This window comes from Conger conger, chromosome 19 (assembly GCF_963514075.1).
Source record: "Conger conger chromosome 19, fConCon1.1, whole genome shotgun sequence".
In the NCBI taxonomy this organism is placed as follows: Eukaryota; Metazoa; Chordata; class Actinopteri; order Anguilliformes; family Congridae; genus Conger; species Conger conger.
Window position 1 is genome coordinate 4,275,563 of NC_083778.1, and position 22,338 is coordinate 4,297,900.

The 22,338-nt window shown below is 48.8% G+C and overlaps 2 protein-coding genes across 18 annotated transcripts in view; both read right to left on the reverse strand.

The window, feature by feature from the left end:
* LOC133118954 (NACHT, LRR and PYD domains-containing protein 12-like) overlaps nt 1-22,338 on the reverse strand; it is a 687,468-nt gene that overhangs the window by 296,079 nt on the left and 369,051 nt on the right. The gene's annotated exons all lie outside the window — the stretch shown is intronic.
* LOC133119267 (NACHT, LRR and PYD domains-containing protein 12-like) overlaps nt 12,842-22,338 on the reverse strand; it is a 116,576-nt gene continuing 107,079 nt past the window's right edge. Inside the window, exons 10-12 of the mRNA XM_061229795.1 lie at nt 14,854-15,016; nt 13,250-13,285; nt 12,842-12,937 (exon numbers count right to left, since the gene is read on the reverse strand). Coding sequence (XP_061085779.1) covers nt 12,842-12,937; nt 13,250-13,285; nt 14,854-15,016 — 295 coding nt within the window. The remainder of the gene's footprint in view (nt 12,938-13,249; nt 13,286-14,853; nt 15,017-22,338) is intronic.

The window sequence follows — 22,338 nt, forward strand, 5'->3', positions numbered from 1 at the left end:
GGTGCTCAAGTTCGCCGGTGATGCTACCGTGGTGGGCTTGATCACCGATGGGGACGAGACGGCCTACAGGAGGGAGGTCGACCACCTGGAACAGTGGAGCAAGGGAAACAACCTCTCGCCCAACGTGGCCAAAACCAAAGAGCTGCTGGTGGACTTCAGGAGGGGGAGGAAGACGGAGTTGGCCCCCATCAGAATGTGAGGTGCTGCTGTGGAGAGAGGGGGCCAGTTCAGGTTCCTTGGCATCAACATCACAGAGGACCTAAAATGGGACACTCATGTGGATCAGGGGGTGAAGAAGGCCCAGCAGCGCCTCTTCCACCTGAGAAGGCTCAACAAGTCTGTCATGGGGCCCAGCATCCTGCCTGCTTTCTACAGGGGAACAAGCCAAAGTGTTTTAACTGGCTGTGTCACAGCATGGCACGGGAACTGCACTGCTCACAGCCGCAGAGCAACACAAAGAGTCGCAGAGACAGCTCAGAAGATCAGAGGCTGTGAGCTCCCCTGCATACAGGACATTTATAACAGCTCAGAAGATCAGAGGCTGTGAGCTCCCCTGCATACAGGACATTTATAACAGCTCAGAAGATCAGAGGCTGTGAGCTCCCCTGCATACAGGACATTTATAACAGCCGGTACATTACATTACATTATTGGCATTTGACAGATGCTCTTATCCAGAGAGACGTACAGTTGATTAGACTAAGCAGGAGACAATCCTCCCCTGGAGCAATGCAGGGTTAAGGGCCTTGCTCAAGGGCCCAACGACTGTGCGGATCTTATTGTGGCTACACTGGGATTAGAACCACCGACCTTGCGTGTCCCAGTCCTGCACCTTAACCACTACGCTACAGGCTGCCCCCTCCTGTGGGTGCATCAAGGCCTGATAAATGGTGAAAGACCCCAGCCACCCCAACACCAGCCTGTTCCAGCTGCAGCCTCAGGGAGGCGCAGCCTCAGAGCCCGGTCCAGCAGACTGAAGGACTCCTTCTACCACCAGCCATCAGGCTCATGGACACGGAGGAATCATTCTGATTTTAATCACTAGGATTTTAAGTGTTTTAAGTGTTTTTACATTGATTTAATGCTGCACTACTGCTGTTTTTTAGCAGGCTACATATTTATTATATTCAGCACTTGGTTCTCTTCAGCATCATTATCATGTCGGTTTTATTGTGTTTTTATTGTGTATTGTATTGTTTTATTGCATATTGTATTGTTCTGCTGGAGGTCGAAGGGGCGAGACTTAAGATTTTTGCTCTATTTTTCTATGTGAATATGATGAAGATGCAACAATAAAGCTGAATCTGATCTGACTGCAATATGAGGGCAGTCGACCGCATCCATTACATTTGGGAAAGCGGACGTGGCTGTAAATTGGGCTTTGATGTTGGCCTGTTCCCCCGCACTGTAGGGAAACCGCAGGCATGGCCGGGTCATTCCCACTCGGATGGCATCGCGAGGCTCAGTGAGGGTTGTGAAATCCCCGACCTGTCCCCCAATTCCCTCTGGAACGTGCCGGTTGCCAGAAGCCCTAGAGTGGTGAAAATCTGTAAGTGGACTGGCATTGGCCGGTTTCTGGAGGTTGGTCACTCTAATGTTGGGCCCAGTTCAGCACACAATTCAGAGAGAATTGCTCTTGGGAATGGAAATGGGCTCATAAGCCAGTCATCATCATGGGCCTGAAAATCTGTGTGGTCCCTGAACACCCTCTCCATCTGAAGCCTGCCATTGGCAAAGCCCTCCAACAGTGCTAAAGCAGCCATTGCGCATCATTGTGCACGGGCATCACCCAGCCCTTTTATAACCCTTTCACAAATAGGGGAATTGCTTTGAATCAATCAGTGTGGACTAATTAATGCCCCAATTAATAGAAAAAAGATGAATCTCTCTTTTATTTTTGGTTATGTTCTTTATTGGTAACAAAACGATTACTAAGGAATTGATTTTCTGCTGACTAGCAGGCTTCTCAGTCCAAATAATTGAGTGAAATTCTCATTTGAACACATTTTCTTTATTTCACTACTTTGCCTGCAGAGTCGCTATTTCCCTCTGCTTCCAAAATGCGTGTGCGTATGGGTCAAGGTTTAAGCACGTGGCATAAGCTCAGTTTAAGCCTTTTTTTGTGGGTCTGCAGCGGTTTAAATGAGGCCCCAGAACTCAGTTTGAAACAGAACTTCCTGCACCATCTAGTGGCCGTTTAAAGAAACTGCAATCCATTGTTTCTCCAACAGTAATTCCCACAACTACACAGGTATTCTCGTGTCTTAATTGCAGTCGATAGGGCTGTAAACTAGTGTTTTACAGATCATTCAGACAATGTTTGATGGGTAAAAAACAGGTTTCATGTCTGTTTTAGTTGCATAGTGAACAGCTGCTCAGTCTCTCACTGCTCTGCCTCAGTTCCTGTAGATTCAGGAGGAACCTTCAGTGATTATAGGACTTCAGACGCTGTTCTGCATTGTACAGCTGCCCGGAGGCTTAAGCTAGTGAAGGGAAGTGTATGTCTCTGTGTTTCTGTATGTACTCCTAGGCCTGCGGCCTTGTCCCAGTCTCCACATTCCCAGTGAGCGTGGCCATGAGGGAGCAGAGCGATGGAGAGCTACAGGGAGGATGAGGTGCAGCTCAGGGCCATCCCCAGTGCACTCCTGAGAGGACCCCAAAAGCTCTGGCACCCACCTTGGGGATGTACCACCCCCGTCCCAGCTATACTGTGCTGTTGTGTTGTGTGCTGAGATTCTAATTACTGATGTAACATGCGTGTGTGACCGCAGACAGAGCCTACATGCTTGTGAGATGTGACCATATGTGGCATGACGCTTAGAAACTACTATCAACACTGAGACAGCTCAGTGAGTCTTTGGAGAATGCTCTGCATGCTGTGTAGTGGCTATTTCCCTGGTGCATATTATATTCTGGATAAAATTGTACTTGTGCTTGCCACATAATCCAGTCTCATATATTGGCCAAGAAACTGACTGAGCTGCAAGTGAACAGCAACCTTATTCTGTGGAGTGTTGATTTGCTTTTAAGGAGATCCCAACAGGTCAGGGTCAGCTCAACCCTATTGTGTAATCTGCACAGTCAGAATACAGCTAATGTACAACAGCGTTTGTCATTTTTTAAGGACACTGAGACTTAAAATAGAGAAAACTATAATGTAAGCATTTTGAGAATCAGTTCTCCAAAGCATCTCACATGTTTGTTTTGAGACATGAGAGCACAAGACCAGACCAAACCGGAGCGAGTCGTGCGACTGGCTAGTCGGGTTGTTGGCGTTGAGCAGATCTCTGTTGAGGAGTTGGATGTTAAACTCATGGAAAATAAGGTCACACAGATTGCTGGTGACTGGAGCCAGCTGAGCAGGCACAGCCATAGGGACAGTGGGGGCTCCTGCAGCACAGGAGAAGGACTAAACGCTCTGCGGTCTCCTTTATCCCAGCCGGGGTCCGTCTGTGTTATGAGCTCTCACACAGAGCAACATTAGTCATAGCCCAGTAATGCTTTCATATTTCCCAGGTATGGTGTATTATATTAGTTTGTGTTGTGTGCTGGACCTGAATGTATGTCCTCTTTGTGATCTGTATGTTAATGCTTTTGGTTTCATTTTGTATTGGAGTGTTGAGGCAAATTAATTTCCCCATTGTGGGATAATAAATTTGACTTGACGATAAAGACCCACTATGTAATTTCCACAGCACATTCAGTTGTTTTTTATGGATGGCAACTAAGTACCTCAGTGGATCATGGTACTCATAGTATTTAACGTCTTGCACTGGCGTCTTGGTAACAGGTAACCAGAATAAGAATGAAATACGGGAGACGAAGATGAACACAGAACTAGTGACGCTACTTATTTTAAATATTTATTTTTCCTTTTCAAGTGATATTTACAAGGATCTTTATCTTTCTTTTTTTAGGGGAATAATTATCTACGATTATACCATCGCTTTGACTTTTTGCTCAATGTAAGCCATTAGCATTATATTATACAGTGGGGCTTTACAGTCTGTTACAATGGAAGAATGTCCTCTGACATGTTTTCCTGTCTACCTCATGGACATTGCTATTAGTGTGTAGATCATTTGGCTGCTATATGGCATGTTGGCATGTCTTATGGATGCTGGTAAGTTGTTACTCTATGGCATGTTAGCATGTCTTATGGATGCTGGTAAGTTGTTACTGTATGGCATGTTAGCATGTCTTATGGATGCTGGTAAGTTGTTACTGTATGGCATGTTGGCATGTCTTATGGATGCTGGTAAGTTGTTACTCTATGGCATGTTGGCATGTCTTATGGATGCTGGTAAGTTGTTACTGTATGGCATGTTAGCATGTCTTATGGATGCTGGTAAGTTGTTACTGTATGGCATGTTGGCATGTCTTATGGATGCTGGTAAGTTGTTACTGTATGGCATGTTAGCATGTCTTATGGATGTATGTATGGCAGGTGTTAGAGGGAGATATGTGGTGGCAAAATGGCTCCAACAGATGGAGCCATGAAAGATTTCAAATGAGGAATTCAGCTGTAAAGATGCACACCTGGGGCTAATACCCATCAGGCTCCCTGTCTAAAGCCTGCCACTCCACACCCAGATGTGAAGTAGCTGTGGGGGAAATGCTGGGGTGGGGCTTTTATGGCCAGATTTGAACTTGACCTGTTGTGGTGGAGGAACGGGTTGTTGAACTGACCCTGCATGACCAAAGACATGGCCTGGACCTTTGTGAAGCTGGACTGGATTTAAAGACTGTGAAAGCCACTGTCAAGCTGAATGAAGAAATAAGATAGCTGTGAAAACATTAAATGTCTGTTAAATATGACATTATGATTAATGTATGCCCTCTGTCCCGTCACATATATGCGGTTATACAGTCCATCAGTGCCTCTCCTCTGATTGGTGTTACACTGTGACCACAAACTGCAAAAGAACAGTACTGTCCAGTCATGTTAAATCTCTCAAAGGGATGAAGCCAATCTATAACTCAGTACATCAACTAATCTATAACTCAATACAGCAACTAATCTATGACTCAACACATCAACAAATCTTTAACTCAATACATCAACAAATCTTTAACTCAATACAGCAACTAATCAATAACTCAAAACAGCAACTAATATATAACTCAAAACAGCAACTAATCAATAAATCAATACAGCAACTAATCTATAACTTAATAGAGTAACTTAAGAGAGTAACTAATCTATGAATCGATACAGCAACTAATCTATAACTCAATACAGCAAAACATCTATAAATCAATGCTGCAACTAATCTATAACTCAGTAGACTATCTAATCTATAAATCAATACAGCAACTAATATAACTCAATAGAGTATCTCAAGATTCTTTATTGTCATTGTACAGACATACAACGAAAATCAGGTGCACTCTAGAACCGAAAAAGTACTTCTATTCATTCACTTCAACTCATTCTACACACCACATTTATACCATGTGCTCAGTACCAACGTATGCAGTTAAACAGGATTAAAAGTCAATTTCTCATCAATGAGAATAAAGTGCATGCATGCAGTTAAAAAGGAATTAGTCCATATTGCACATGGTTTTCAGTTCGGAGTTCAGTATGGAAATGGCCTTGGGATAGAAACTGTTTATAAATCTGGTGGTGCGTGTTTTAATGGACCTGTAGCGTCTTCCGGAGGGCAACAGTTCAAACATGTGATGGGCGGGGTGGAATGAGTCCTTCAGGATGTTGTGTGTCTTTTTCAGGCAACGGGAGGCGAAGATGTCGTCCAGGGCAGGTAGCTGTTGGTTAATGATGTTCTGTGCAGTCTTAATGACTCTTTGTAGGGACTTCCTGTCTGCTGCAGAGCTGCTACCATACCACACCAGGATGCTGTGTGCGAGGACACTCTCAATGGAGCAGCGGTAGAATACACCAAGAGCTTCTTTTCCAGGTTCACCTTCCTGAGCATTCTCAGGAAGTACAGCCGCTTTTGTGCCTTCTTGAAAAGCACCGTGGTGTTTGTCTTCCATGAGAGGTCCTCTGAAATGTGTGTGCCCAGAAATTTGTAGCTGGACACTCTCTCCACTTCCTCCCCGTTGATGTGCAGTGGTAAATGTACATCCTGCTTCTTCCTGAAATCCATTATTTGTTCTTTTGTTTTTTTGATGTTAAGTGTCAGATTATTTTCTGTGCACCACTCTGTCAGCCTCTGTACCTCCTCTCTGTAGGCAGACTCATCGCCTTTGGTGATCAGCCCCACCACTGTTGTGTCGTCTGCAAATTTGACTATGTTGTTGGTGTTGTGAGATGGAGCACAGTCATGGGTGTACAGGGAGTAGAGGAACGGGCTCAGCACGCAGCCCTGTGGGGCTCCTGTGCTGAGTGTCAGAGTGGAGGAGCGATGTGGCCCCATCATGACTGACTGTGGTCGGTTTGTCAGAAACTCCTTTATCCACAGGCAGGTGTTGTACTGTATGCCCAGGTCGCACATCTTGGAGAACAGTCTACTGGGTAAGATGGAATTAAATGCAGAGCTGTAGTCCACAAACAGCAGCCGTGCGTATGCCCCTTGTCGTTCCAGGTGGCGCAGTACAGTGTGGAGGGCAATAGAGATGGCATCGTCTGTTGACCTGTTGGTTCTATATGCATACTGGTGGGAGTCCAGGGTGGGTGGCAGAGCAGCCTTGATGTGTTGTAGAACCAGTCTCTCCAGGCACTTCATGATCACAGGTGTCAATGCCACAGGCCTGTAATCATTGAAGGATGTTATGGCAGCCTGCTTTGGAACTGGCACTATTGTGGATGTCTTCAGGCAGGTGGGGACAGTGCACTGTAACAGAGAAAGGTTAAAGATGTTTGTGAGTACTGTAGAATCTCTCCCCACCTTCAAGCGCAAGCTGAAGACACACCTCTTCAAGCAGCACCTCTCCCCATCCCTCCCTACCTCTCTGTGAACCTTAACTGTTGTCTCTGTGACTTGCTTTGTGTATCGGTATTTTTAGTCAGCTAGGTAAGCAGTGTTTGGATGTTTAACTTTGGTCACTTTTGCTCTGTTGTTTGTTTCTTTGTTCAAAAAAAAAAAAAGGCCCTGGTCCTTATCTTCGTTGTACAGGTAGCTGTTGAAATTGTACTTCCCTCTAGGGTCTTTCAGCGAACTTATCCCTGGTTATGGGTATGCACTTTGTTGTACGTCGCTCTGGATAAGAGCGTCTGCCAAATGCCAATAATGTAATGTAATGAGTACTTCACCTAGCTCTGCAGCACAGTCTCTGAGGACCCGCCCTGAGATGCCATCTGGGCCAGCTGCCTTCCGTGTGTTGGTTTTGCGGAGTGTGCGTATCACATCAGCAGGCTGGATGACGAGTGCCTGGCTGTTGGTGGCTAGAGCTGGGTCGATGGTCGTCGCTGTTCTTTCCACCTCGAAGCGGCCAAAGAACTGATTGAGCTGCTCCGCCATTACAGCACTGGTGCTGGTTAGGCTGCTGGTGTTGTCCCGCCTGGTGATGTGACGTATCCCCTGCCATGCCCTGCGGGGTCCGAGTTGTCAAAGTGGTCCTCAATCTTCCGCTTATAGGCTGCTTTGGCGTCCTTGATACCCTTCTTCAGGTTCGCCCTGGCCGTGCTGTACTGTAGCGTGTCACCAGAACGGAAAGCAGTGTTGCGGGCCTCCAGGAGGAGTTGTACGTCCTTAGTCATCCACGGCTTGTTGTTAGAAAACACACGGATCCGTTTTGTGGTAGTCACATTGTCCATGCAGCATTTTATGTAGAATAACACAGAAGAGGTGTATGTGTCAATATTGTCATCCTCAAATATAGTCCAATCAGTGCAATTAAAACAGTCCTGTAGCTGCTCCGAAGCCCCCTCTGGCCACACTTGTATTTCTCTAGCAGTTGGTTTGACCGTGTTGATAAGTGGTCTGTATGCTGGAGTCAGGAACAAGGAGATGTGGTCAGACTGGCCCAGATGGGGGAAAGGTGATGCTTTAAAACCATGCTTGATGTTACTGTAAACATGGTCAAGTGTATTTTTACCTCTCGTGGGACACTGGACATGCTGGTAAAATTTGGGGAGGACAGACTTTAAGTTGGCTTTATTAAAATCACCTGCTATCACAAAAACTCCGTCAGGATGGGCCCGCTGTTGTTTGCTAATGCCAGTTAGCAAGTAGCCCAAGGCTGTTGTGGTGTTAGCATCAGGAGCTATGTAAACAGCAGTTATTATGACGACAGTAAACTCTCGTGGCAGATAGAAGGGGCGACATCTCACTGATAAATACTCCCGGTGGTCTGACGAGCTCCGATGGAATGTCGTCCTGATTTAGAATACAGCTTCTAGGCGGCAAACCGATGTCAAGCGGTTCGTGCCGGCTGTATTTTACATATGCCTGTACATACATGGCCTTTAATAGAAGGAAAACGAACAGTAAACTGATCAAAAAGGTATCGGTATCTAGAGCACTGAGCCGCTGCACGTAAGTGCGCCGCCATAGCAAACTTTTTTTTGAGTATCTAATCTATAAATCATACAGCAACTAATCTATACCTCAATAGAGTATCTAATCTATAAATCAATAGAGTATCTAATCTATAAATCAATAGAGTATCTAATCTATAAATCGATACAGCAACTAATCTATAACTCAATAGAGTATCTAATCTATAAATCAATACAGCAACTAATCTATAACTCAATAGAGTATCTAATCTATAAATCGATACAGCCCTGTTATTTTCTTGATCTGTTCAGTGAATTCTTGAGAACCTTCAGCTTCTGCCATGAACCTCAACCTCGAGTTCAGTCACTTGCAATAGCGCCACAAGGCCACCAGATGGCGGAATGCATTCACTTTGTGTTTCAAGTTTTCCAACAGGACCCACAGATCTGACAGTGGTACTTTTGGCTATTTACAGCTCGTCGTATGGTGCATGGTTTAGTTTTTTAATCTATTTAGCAGGAGGATGGAGGTGCCATTTCACAGAAATATGAAATGGCATAAAAAGATGATAACAGTACTAAGACTGGTGATACAATGGTTATAACAATAATGAACAAAGAAAATATTGATAAAATATGACTTAAAGATGATTATAATATCATTACACAGTATAATATATGTAAGGTAATTCTAAAATAGGCTGACTTACGACCAGTTCCACTTACGTCCGGTCGGTCGGAACCGATTACGGTTGTAAGTTGACGACTACCTGCATATAAAAAGAGCTCTTTGCCATGGCACGTGTGGAGGGGGAGAGAGAACCCCTCTCAGAAACAGCTACAGAATGGGTCTGATTCACACTGCAGACGGTCAGGGCTTGCATATAATGGAACAGAACAGTGCATACGTACACAGCCAATGTGGGCTCCTCAGTGCATACATACAGTGCATACCTACACAGCCAATGTGTGCTCCTCAGTGCTTACATACAGTGCATACGTACACAGCCAATGTGCGCTCCTCAGTGCTTACATACAGTGCATACGTACACAGCCAATGTGCGCTCCTCAGTGCTTACATACAGTGCATACGTACACAGCCAATGTGCGCTCCTCAGTGCTTACATACAGTGCATACGTACACAGCCAATGTGGGCTCCTCAGTGCATACATACAGTGCATACTTACACAGCCAATGTGCGCTCCTCAGTGCATACATACAGTGCATACGTACACAGCCAATGTGGGCTCCTCAGTGCATACATACAGTGCATACGTACACAGCCAATGTGGGCTCCTCAGTGTATACATACAGTGCATACGTACACAGCCAATGTGCGCTCCTCAGTGCATACATACAGTTCTCTCGCCACTCTCACACTCCACAAACCAAAAAATAAGTAAATCTCAGCATTTATATTTCTACTTATACTCTTATATTTCAATTTAGTATTATGAATGAGTTTTGCGAAACAAGAGAAAAATACTGCCAATGTGTCAGGGTTGGGAGGTAGTACCGGTCGTGGCCACCTTCATTATTTTCACCTGGCCCTCATTAGTGCCAGGGGTATATAAAGCACTCACAGACAATCGGTCTCCGCTTTGGTGTTACTGTTCGCTCTGACACCAGTATGCACGCGGTAAGACTCTGTGCCTTATTGAGTCAGGTATCCTGCAGGTTCGGGTTTCTGTCTCATTTGAAAAACAAAACAAAAACATTGCTTGTTGGTGCTGTGTGCACGGCTGACGCCTTCCGAAAGGTTCTTTGTTTTGTTTGATTTCATTTTCAGCTCGTGTGTGAGGGACGTTGTCCCCGGTACATGTATTTTGGTTTGTGTTTTTTCGTCGAACTGACGTGGAAGGGGGTTGTGGTGAGGACTGACGCTTTTATTGACTCTGGGGCGGTGGATAACTTTATTGATCGCCAGTGGGCTAAGCACAACAACCTGCCGGTCCGGTCCATGCCACAGCCTCAATCCATCACGGCGCCTGATGGAGGCCCGTTGGGGTCCGGCGTTGTGCGTCACATGACAGAGCGGGTTGTGATGCGGCACCGGGAGGACTTTTTTTTTTTTTGGTGGAGTCCCCGGCGTACCCGATAGTATTGAGCCATGTCTGGCTAGCTAAACATCAGCCCCAAATAAACTGGGGGAACTGGAGCAATCCAGTGTCCCGGTGGGGTCCGCAATGCGCTGGCCACTCTGATCAGACGCACACTCCCTCTGCTCCTCCCGTAGAGACGGACATAGGGTCCGAGCTGGACGAGGAGGAGGCTAGGGGGCTCCCCAGTCCTAGGGTTAGGTTACCAGACGAGGAGCAGGAGGAGAGTCTGGAGTGGGATTCAGTCTGTGACTGGAATCGTCCTGTTGACGAGGGAGAGGGTAGTGACGTCACAGACTGGGACACAGAGAGCCTATTCCCGAACTCGACCAGTGGGGGTGAGGAGGGGTGGTGGGGGCTATTGCGTTCCCGCTGCCACCTAATGTGCCCAGGGTGTATAGTGAGGTGGCGGAGGTATTCAGCAAGCAACGGGCGACCACGTTACCTCCCCACCGGTCATATGGCTGTGCTCCACGTTACCTCCCCACCGGTCATATGACTGTGCTCCACGTTACCCCCCCACCGGTCATATGACTGTGCTCCACGTTACCTCCCCACCGGTCATATGACTGTGCTCCACATTACCTCCCCACCGGTCATATGACTGTGCTCCACGTTACCTCCCCACTGGTCATATGACTGTGCTCCACGTTACCTCCCCACCGGTCATATGACTGTGCTCCACGTTACCTCCCCACCGGTCATATGACTGTGCTCCACGTTACCTCCCCACCGGTCATATGACTGTGCTCCACGTTACCTCCCCACCGGTCATATGACTGTGCTCCACGTTACCTCCCCACCGGTCATATGACTGTGCTCCACGTTACCTCCCCACCGGTCGTATGACTGTGCTCCACGTTACCTCCCCACCGGTCATATGACTGTGCCATCGACCTTCATCCGGGTACAGTCCCGCCCAGGGGTGCGCTCTATTCGCTGTCCGCGCCAGAGGGCGGGGTCATGAAGGAATACATTGACGGCGCATTGGCTAATGGGTTCATCAGACCGTCTACGTCACCGGCGGGGGCGGGATTCTTTTTTGTAAAGAAAAAGGACGGGAGTTTAAGGCCATGTATCGATTACAGGGGGCTGAACACAATTACTGTTAAAAATAGATACCCCCTGCCGCTGATGAACTCCGCATTCGAGCGCCTGCAGACGGCGTCAGTGTTTACCAAACTGGACCTCCGTAATGCGTACAATCTCGTACGCATACGGGAGGGCGATGAGTGGAAAACTGCTTTTAACACACACACAGGCCACTATGAATATCTGGTCATGCCATTCGGCCTCACCAACGCCCCCGCAGTTTTTCAGGCACTCGTCAACGATGTGCTCAGGGAGATGTATTCGGAGATGTATTCGTCTATCTGGACGATATTTTAATTTTCTCTGCCAATATTTCTGAGCACATTCGACACGTGACACTGGTTCTAACGCGCCTCTTAGAAGCTCGCCTTTTTGTTCAGGCGGAGAAATGCGTTTTTCACGCAAACTCAGTTTCGTTTCTCGGTTTTATTGTGTCAGCTGGAAAAACCGAGATGGACCCAGCTAAAGTAACAGCTGTGAGGAACTGGCGCACCCCTGAATCTGTTAAACAAGTGCAGAGATTCTTAGGGTTCGCCAATTTTTATCGGTGTTTTATCCGTAACTTTAGCACTGTGGCCGCGCCCATCCCTGCGCTCACCAAGAAGACTGCTCCAGTGCTGTGTTTGGACTCCTCGCACGGAGGCGCCGTTCGTAGAGTTAAAGAAAAGGTTCTGTTCTGAACCCATCTTAATAACCCCGAACACGTCACTCCCGTTCATTGTGGAGGTCGATGCCTCTGAGCTGGGGGTGGGAGAGCCATTCTCTGTGCGTTCTTCTCTCGGTCACTGTCCCAGGCCCAGAGAAATGACGACGTGGGGGATAGGGAGCTGCTGGCGGTCAAACTAGCCCTGGAGGAGTGGCGCCACTGGCTGGAGGGGGCGGAGCATCCGTTCACGGTGGGCGGACCACAAAAACCTGGAGTACGTCCAAACTGACAAAACACGCAACTCGCATCAGGCCCGCTGGGCACTGTTTTTTGCGCTTTTCTTTTATTTTGACTTATCGTCCAGGTTCTAAGAACAGGAAACCCGACGCCCTCTCCCGGGTGTTTGATAAGACCGACAGGGAGCACGCTCCTCAACCCATTCTCTCTGCTGATCAGATCGTGGGCCAGTGATCTGGGAGGTCGAGTCGGCGGTGCGGAGAGCACTACGCCTAGAGCCAGATCCAGGAGGGGGGCCGCCTCACTGCCTCTTCATGCCCGCTGGGGTCCGGCCCCAGGTGCTACAGGGGGGACATGCCTCACTGCCTCTTCATGCCCGCTGGGGTCCGGCCCCAGGTGCTACAGGGGGGCCGCCTCATTGCCTCTTCATGCCCGCTGGGGTCTGGCCCCAGGTGCTACAGGGGGGACATGCCTCACTGCCTCTTCATGCCCGCTGGGGTCCGGCCCCAGGTGCTACAGGGGGGACATGCCTCACTGCCACTTCATGCCCGCTGGGGTCCGGCCCCAGGTGCTACAGGGGGGACATGCCTCACTGCCTCTTCATGCCCGCTGGGGTCCGGCCCCAGGTGCTACAGGGGGGACATGCCTCACTGCCTCTTCGTGCCCGCTGGGGTCCGGCCCCAGGTGCTACAGGGGGGACATGCCTCACTGCCTCTTCGTGCCCGCTGGGGGCCGGCCCCAGGTGCTACAGGGGGGACATGCCTCACTGCCTCTTCGTGCCCGCTGGGGTCCGGCCCCAGGAGCTACAGGGGGGACATGCCTCACGGCTGGCAGTTTGTGGCCGCCTGTTCGGTCTGTGCCCACAGCAAGGGCTCACACCGACCCCCCTCAGGGCTGTTACCCCCGTTACCCATCCCGTGACGGCCTTGGAGCCACGTGGCCCTGGATTTTATTACGGGGTTGCCGTCATCCGAAGGCAAAGCGGTTATTCTGGTCATGGTAGACCGGTTTTCCAAGGCGGCTCATTTTGTGGCGCTACCCAAATTACCGTCAGCAGTAGAAACCGCACGGTTGGTAGTCGACCACGTTTTCAGATCACACGGTCTGCCCCAGGACGTGGTGTCTGACCGCGGACCCCAGTTCACTTCTCCATTCTGGCTCCATGTTAGGCACCTCGGTGAGCCTCTCATCGGGCTTTCACCCAGAGACCAACGGGCAGACGGAGCGCACAAACCAGACTCTGGAGAACACGCTCCGGGGCCTAGCCACGGCAACCCCACTTCCTGGAGTCGCCAACTCACGTGGGCGGAGTACACTCACAACACTCAACACCTCCACAGGGCTCACAACACTCAACACCTCCACAGGGCTCACAACACTCAACACCTCCACAGGGCTCACAACACTCAACACCTCCACAGGGCTCACAACACTCAACACCTCCACAGGGCTCACAACACTCAACACCTCCACAGGGCTCACATGGGCGGAGTACTCTCACAACACTCAACACCTCCACAGGGCTCACAACACTCAACACCTCCACAGGGCTCACGTGGGCGGAGTACTCTCACAACACTCAACACCTCCACAGGGCTCACAACACTCAACACATCCACAGGGCTCACAACACTCAACACCTCCACAGGGCTCACGTGGGTGGAGTACTCTCACAACACTCAACACCTCCACAGGGCTCACAACACTCAACACCTCCACAGGGCTCACAACACTCAACACCTCCACAGGGCTCACAACACTCAACACCTCCACAGGGCTCACAACACTCAACACCTCCACAGGGCTCTTGCCCTTCGAGGCACAATTCGGTTACGCTCCACCACTGTTCTCGGAGCTGGAGAGGGGGGTGAAGTGCCCTCTGCGGAGGGTTTTGTTGGGCGGTGCCGGGCCACCTGGAGTAAGGAGCGAGCCGCGCTCTTACGGGCTACTGCCCAAAAGAGGCTGGCCGACAGGCGGCGCCTCCTACAGGGCGGGGCAGCGAGTGTGGCTGTCCACTCGTGATCTGCCATTGCGGGTCGAGTCCCGGAAGCTCGCCCCTCGCGAAGTGGGCCCTTTTAAAATGATTTTAAAAATCAACCCGGTTACGGTGCGCCTCCAACTGCCCCGGTCCATGAGGATTCACCCCACCTTCCACGTCTCCCGCCTCAAACCGGTGCTGACAAGTGCGCTGGCCCCGGCTCCTCCACCTCCTCGGCTCATTGATGGGGGCCCGGTCTCTACGGTGCGCTGGCCCCGGCGGAGGCTCCTCCACCTCCTCGGCTCATTGACGGGGGCCCGGTCTCTATGGTGCGCTGGCCCCGGCGGAGGCTCCTCCACCTCCTCGGCTCATTGACGGGGGCCCGGTCTATACGGTGCACTGGCCCCGGCGGAGGCTCCTCCACCTCCTCGGCTCATTGACGGGGGCCCGGTCTCTACGGTGCGCTGCATCCTGGCTGAGCGCCGCGTGGGCAGGGGTAAGCAGTACCTCGTGGACTGGGAGGGCTATGGCCCCGAGGAGCGCTCTTGGGTCCCCTCTAGGGACATTTTGGACCCAGAGCTCATCCGTGAATTGCGCAGGCGGGGGGCTGAAGGATCGTCTGGGGCCGCTCCTTAGTAGGGGGTCCTGTCAGGGTTGGGAGGTAGTACCGGTTATTATTTTCACCTGGCCCTCATTAGTGCCAAGGGTACCTACCTCCTGAAGGTATATAAAGCACTCGCGGACTATCGGTCGACGCTTTGGTGTCCACTGTTCGCTCTGGTGCACAGCTGGTAAAGCACACGGTAGACTCGGTTCTGATATGAGGGTGCTCAGTTCGTTAGTGCAGTGTACACAGCTGACGCCCTTCTCAAGATTCTTTGTTTCTCCTTTTATTTTCGTGCTCGTGTGAGCTCTTGGGTGAGGGACGTTGTCCCCGGTAAATGTATTTTGGTTTTGCGTTTTTTCCTGAGCTGCGTCTCATGGTTATTTCTTTTTGTGCCTGGTGTTGCTAGGTTGTACTTTTATTTTGTTTCCCCGGACTGGGGTTTTCAGTGCTTGCATTTCAGCACTTATTTCTGTTGGGTTGTTCGCCCTGTTTTTGAAGGGTCGCTTTATTTTCTGATAGCCGTTTTGGGCCTTTCTTTTGATTTTATCGGCGAGTGTCCGTATTCGTTTCAGTTCCTCCTCCTGTCCCGGGAGAAGTCCCCTTCCGTATCTGTGTTTTCCCGGTTCCCTTATCTCCCGGGATTTTGTGGTATTAATATTATTAATACTTATAAGGTATCACCCTTGGTCGCCCCTGGCTCTCCGCCAATCCTCGACACTACAAAGCACTCACACATTGAACATAACCCAAGCACCCACACATTGAACATAACCCAAGCACTCACACATTGAACATAACCCAAGCACTCACACATTGAACATAACCCAAGCACTCACACATTGAACATAACCCAAGCACTCACACATTGAACATAACCCAAGCACTCACACATTGAACATAACCCAAGCACCCACACATTGAACATAACCCAAGCACCCACACATTGAACATAACCCAAGCACCCACACATTGAACATAACCCAAGCACTCACACATTGAACGTAACCCAAGCACTCACACATTGAACATAACCCAAGCACTCACACATTGAACACAACCCAAGCACTCACACATTGAACATAACCCAAGCACTCACACATTGAACATAACCCAAGCACCCACACATTGAACATAACCCAAGCACCCAATAATATAATCTATTCACAGAATGGACAATATCTTACTGTATTTGTATTCCAAATCTGAATAAGTGCATCTCTCAATAACTTATTTAATAAGTTAATAAATTAATTCCAAATTAGTGTATATCATAATCCATCCATCCATTATCTGAACCCACTTATCCTGAACAGGGTCGCAGGGGGCTGGAGCCTATCCCAGCATACATTGGGCGAAAGGCAGGAATACACCCTGGACAGGTCGCCAGTCCATTGCAGGACACACACACCATTCACTCACACACTCATACCTACGGGCAATTCTCCAATCAGCCTGACGTGCATGTCTTTGGACTGTGGGAGGAAACCGGAGTACCTGGAGGAAACCCACACAGACACGGAGAGAACATGCAAACTCCACACAGAGAGGCCCCGGCCGACGGGGATTCGAACCCAGGACCTCCTTGCTGTGAGGCGGCAGTGCTACCCACTGCACCATCCGTGCCACCTATATCATAATATGTATCATATTATATGGTTGAAGAGAATAATATATAATTTAACCAAATACAGTGCACACCCTCTGTAATCACCCACTTCACAATTACATTATTCGTAAAGGTTTACCTATTATAAAGGTATATGCTTCTCTTCTGCAGTCTCTAGCTGGTCAATGTGGCCACGCTGATGTGGTTGAAATTTCATTTAATTTCATGAATATGAAACATAAACAGCTGTTAGGCCCCTTCTTTCACACGCATTGTGAAATCAGCATGTTGATGGCAGCTTGCACCAGCACAGTTCTCACTGTAACACTGTCCTGTTCTTCACCTTTGATAGTAATAATGACACTGATATCTGTAAGCTGGGTAATGGACTAAACTAAATAATCAATTTGTTTCCATGAACAGTATTATATTAGGAAAACAGGAGGTTTAATTGGAGCACAGCAAATCGGGGAAATATTGAGCACGCAAAAAGGTTTAAAGAAATTATTGGGATAGAGAAGTAACCAAAATGGCTAAACAAGGCATTCCAAGGCACTCTTCTATACAGGCGTTATCAAGGTATAGCTGAGGACTAACTGAGACCTGACGACATCGGGCCAGATCAGCAACCACAGAGCACAGTGTAATGGGTGGAATGGCAGCACAGTAAAATCACACAGGTATCTTTCTTTTTCAACATTAAACACATTATATTTTTGATTTTGTACTTGTACTGAACATGCAGTGCTTGGAATCCCACAGATAAATTGATCTCTGTTAAACGGATAGATAATACTACAGCCGCAATTGTACATCTCAGCCATTTTGATAAAGAGCCAGTATGCATATGCGAATTAGCAAAACAGAAAATGACATGAAATACTGTGACAGAATGACAAGAATAGGTAATTCAGCCCCACAATTCAGTATCTAGCATAACATGGAGAGTTTCTGCCACCACTACAATACATGGCCTGGCAAGCAGTTCCACACAGTGAAAAAATACTTCCCAAGGTCTGTGCACAATCTTACCTTTAGCTCATTTGTGAATGAGACACGTCTGATGAGAACATACTGTAAAAAGCTTGATTTATCCTATCAACACAAGAACCGCAAAGGTCCTGCATTACCTCCTGTGACCAATAGAGAGCAGCCTTTGCTAATAAATGAGCTTGACTGAATTGTGTGAGTACATGCGCATGTGTAATTCTGTGTTCCTCTTGATCACCATATCCCTGCACAGGAAGATCATTCTAAAATGCAGTAATTCCCAACAGGGGGTGTGGAGGACTGCATATTCAGCAGCAGTACCGTGCCATTTGTACTGCACTAGGGACCGAAACGTAGAGTCCTGAGCACCGTTTGCAGAAGAGATCATCAAATCACGGCCCTCAAGGGAGGAGACCTGCTGCTTTTCCACCCTCCCTTTACCTGGGAGTCAGGTGTGAAGACAGACTGGCCAATCAGCAGCGCTAATCGTTCAGTTAATCATGCGGCAGGAAAGAAAACAAGAGCTGGATTTGGATTCAAGGGCCAGTTTCATGAGCCTTTGTCCTAGTACAAGTTGAAATTTCCCATCAGACACAAATAAAGACTTCTCACCTGCAAACACTTCCTGACTGAAAGCCTACAAACAAAAAATCAATTACAGCAAGTTTGTGTCCTTTACACACACGCACGCACACATTTTCAGTGTGAAGTACTGTTTGTATATGATTGGGGATAACACCACTCACAGCGTGAGTGGGAGGGACATAAGGTCCAGTATTAGTCTCAGCCAAAGATTGTATATTCTCCCAAGAAGCTCAACTCCTACATTCCCTCTGTGCCCTGTCACAGTACAGCATTCATTACTGAGGGACTGCCCTCGGCTAGACCCCTCTCACTGTACCCCATGACAAAACAAACAGAAGGTACTGGTTTACAAACCGTATGCTTCTGTACAAACTGTGCACTTCTGTACAAACTGTGTGCTTCTGTACAATCTGTGTGCTTCTGTACGAACTGTGTGCTTCTGTACAAACTGTGTGCTTCTGTACAAACTGTGTGCTTCTGTACAAACTGTGCGCTTCTGAACAAACTGAGACGTGGTAAGCGCTTCTTTCTCAACAGAGCATTTCACAGAAACACTCTGGGAGATGGACTGAAGATGCTCATGGTTTTTGCACAAACAGAGCACACATACGCTCACACACACACACTCACACACGCACGCTCACACAAGCACGCCCACTCACAGATACACACATGCTCACACACACAGAATCACACTCACACACGCACGCACACACATACACACACGCTCACACACACAGAATCACACTCACACACGCACGCACACACATACACACACGCTCACACACACAGAATCACTCACACACGCACGCACACACATACACACACGCTCACACACAGAATCACACTCACACACGCACACACACACACATACATACATAGACATACACACACTCACACAACCAAGCTCACTCACACTCACACACACACACACACACACACAGAGCACACACACACCCATATACACACACACTCACACACACACACAGTCCACCTGATGACATGGATAAATGGTTTGCTAGGCTACGCTCCTTCAGTGTGTGTAGCAGGATGCTGGCCCTGGGGAGGCTATGCTCCTTCAGTGTGTGTTTCTTATACTAGAGTTCATTTACACTACTGTAGATCAATGTCATTCATTGAACTGTGCAGATTTTAGCCCCATCCTGATCTACTCATTTTGAGCACAAACATAATCCCATACAGAATATGAAATCAGTACTACTGGAGCACAGGAGTCCACAGTAATAAATAACAGCAAGATGTTCAATGTTTTTATAATTCAGGTTTAATCACATACACATTTTACAGGAACAGGTTCAAACAAAGCAATCATGACACAGTAAATAAGGAAACTCAATACATTACTGTTCACAGTAATGAAAGGAAATAAGTACACTGCAGTGATCATTCTGCATTCTCCCTTTGAGCTGCATTCACCCACACAACTTTGGACACTGGAACTCTTGTGAAAATGAATCAAATCAACTGGAAAAACTAGTAAAATGCAGTGAACTTTGATACAAAGATGCAGGTACAGGAGAATTATTACCTCAAAAGCCTTTTACCATCTTTCACCAGAATCACACTCTTAATGTTATACTCATGTTTTAATCATCTAATGTATATAAACACATCGTGACTATATACAATATGATTTTATTAAAATATACAAAAATAAATGTGTTTGTGTGTGTCTGTATGTGTGGGGTAGAAGGTTGTGCGTGTGTGTGTGTGTGTGTGTGTGCGTGTGTGAGTGTGTGTGTGTGTGTGGGGGGGGGGTGTGTTTGTGTGTGTGTGTGTGGGGGGGGGGGATGTGTGTGTGTGCGTGCGTGAGCGTGTGTGTGTGTGGGGGGGGAGGGGTGTGTGTGTGGGGGGGTATGTGTGTATGAGTGTGTGTGTGTGTGTATGAGTGTGTGTGTCTGTGTGTGCGTGTGTGTATGAGTGTGTGTGTGTGTGTGAGTGTGTGTGTGTGTGTGTGAGTGTGTGTATGAGTGTGTGTATGAGTGTGAGTGCGTGTGTGTGTGTGAGTGTGTGTATGAGTGTGTGTATGATTGTGAGTGTGTGTATGAGTGTGTGTGTGTTGTGGCGGCCCGATTGGGAATCGGTACACCACGGGAGAGAGACGACACGTGCGCCAACGGGCGCAAATGCTGGGGAAAATACTTGACAACAAATTCGTATCTTGACAGGTCAGTACCGTGGAGAGAGCCGGTGGAGGATCAGCACCAAGGCCAGCAGCACCGGAGGAAAGGCGCGTGGGGAATGTGGGCAGTGAACTCTAAGGCTCTGATTGGACAGGCGCAGCTGGGACGAGTTGGAGAGAGAGAGAGGAGCCCTACAAAAGGCCGGGCACAACCACAGAACGGGGCTGAGCAGTAAGGGAGACGGATGCGGAGGCAGCACGCACGAGAAACAGCCAACCACGCAGAACCGGGCGACAAAGCGGGGACGTGGATCTCCGTGCCAGGAAAGGTGCGGATAGGACGGACCGCCCCAGACACAGACGGGCTGACAGAGCCACGTAATTCTAATTTTTTGGCCGGTGATTTTTTTTCCTGTTTTTTTTCTTTGTTGGAAAGAAAGAAAGTGTGAATTGAATGTGTCCTGAAGACACTTAAAGAAAATGTATTAAAATATAATTTTGGACACACTTATTCCTGCTCTCTCTGCCTCTCTCTCCCCGTGGGGTGCCACAGTGTGTGTGTGTGGGGTGGAGGGGTGTGTGTGTGTGTATGTGTGTGTGTGTGGGGTGGAGGGGTGTGTGTGTATGTGTGTGTGTGTGTGTCTCTACTCCAGTTGGCAGAGGGACACTGAGCAGCCCTCCCCCCACCACACTCTAAACCCAGCACAGAGGGGTGTGTGTTGAGTGAAGTGTGTGTGGAATGTGTGCAGGAGGGTCAGTGTGTCAGAGTCAGAGACGCTGTAGAAGGACAGAGTGCCAGCCGGACGGTCCACACACACTCCTACCCTGTACACACACACTCCTGCACCAGCACCATCGTCACACACTCCTGCTCTGTGGTAGGGGGAGGGGGGGGCAGGTAGGGGTGTGCAGTTATTATTGTGACGGACAGAGTAACTGTGTTTATCGCACTCCAGACTCCAGGAGTTTTTATTCCATCCAAACACACACTCATCACCCCGTCCTTTCCTGCTGATTCCTTTATATGTCACTGCTATACAAACCCCTCCCCCCTCAGACACACTCCACTCAGCCTCCCAGTAACAGCGCTCACACACACTCTCTCTGCACAGAACCTGGGGCTTAGACTCAAATCTCTCTGGATGATCAGGATATGGCTCCTCTCTCTCCGGTGTGTGTGTCACCTTCCTGTTCCCCTCAGACAGAGACAGCTCTCTGTGCGCTGTGTTTGGATCCAGTGTGAGCCGACAGCCGTCTGCATACCAGAGACATTAATGACATTAATTATTATTCATATTCACCTCATTATGTGAATGAGAGATTTTATGATGAAGTCTCTCACCCACACACACACACACACACACACACACACACACACTCACACCCCCGACACACACACACACACACATACCCCCCCCCTACACACACACACACACACACACACACCCCCGCCCCACACACACACACATACCCCTCCGCACCACACACACACACACCCCCCCCACACACACACACACATACCCCTCCCCCCCCACACACACACCCCTCCGCCCCAAACACACACACACACACATACCCCTCCGCCCCACACACACACACTCACACATACCCCCCCCCACACACACACACCCCTCCGCCCCACACACAGACACACACACACACACACACATACATACCCCTCCACCACACACACACACACAGACACACACACACATGCCCCCCCACACACCCCTCAGCCCCACAAACACACACCCCCCTCCCCCACACACACACATACGCCTCCACCCCACACACACACACACACACCCCCCCACACACACCCCTCCGCCCCACACACACACACATACCCCTCCGCCCCACACACACAAACACACATACCCCTCTGCCCAACACACACACATACCCCCCCCACACACACACATACCCCTCCGCCCCACACACACACAT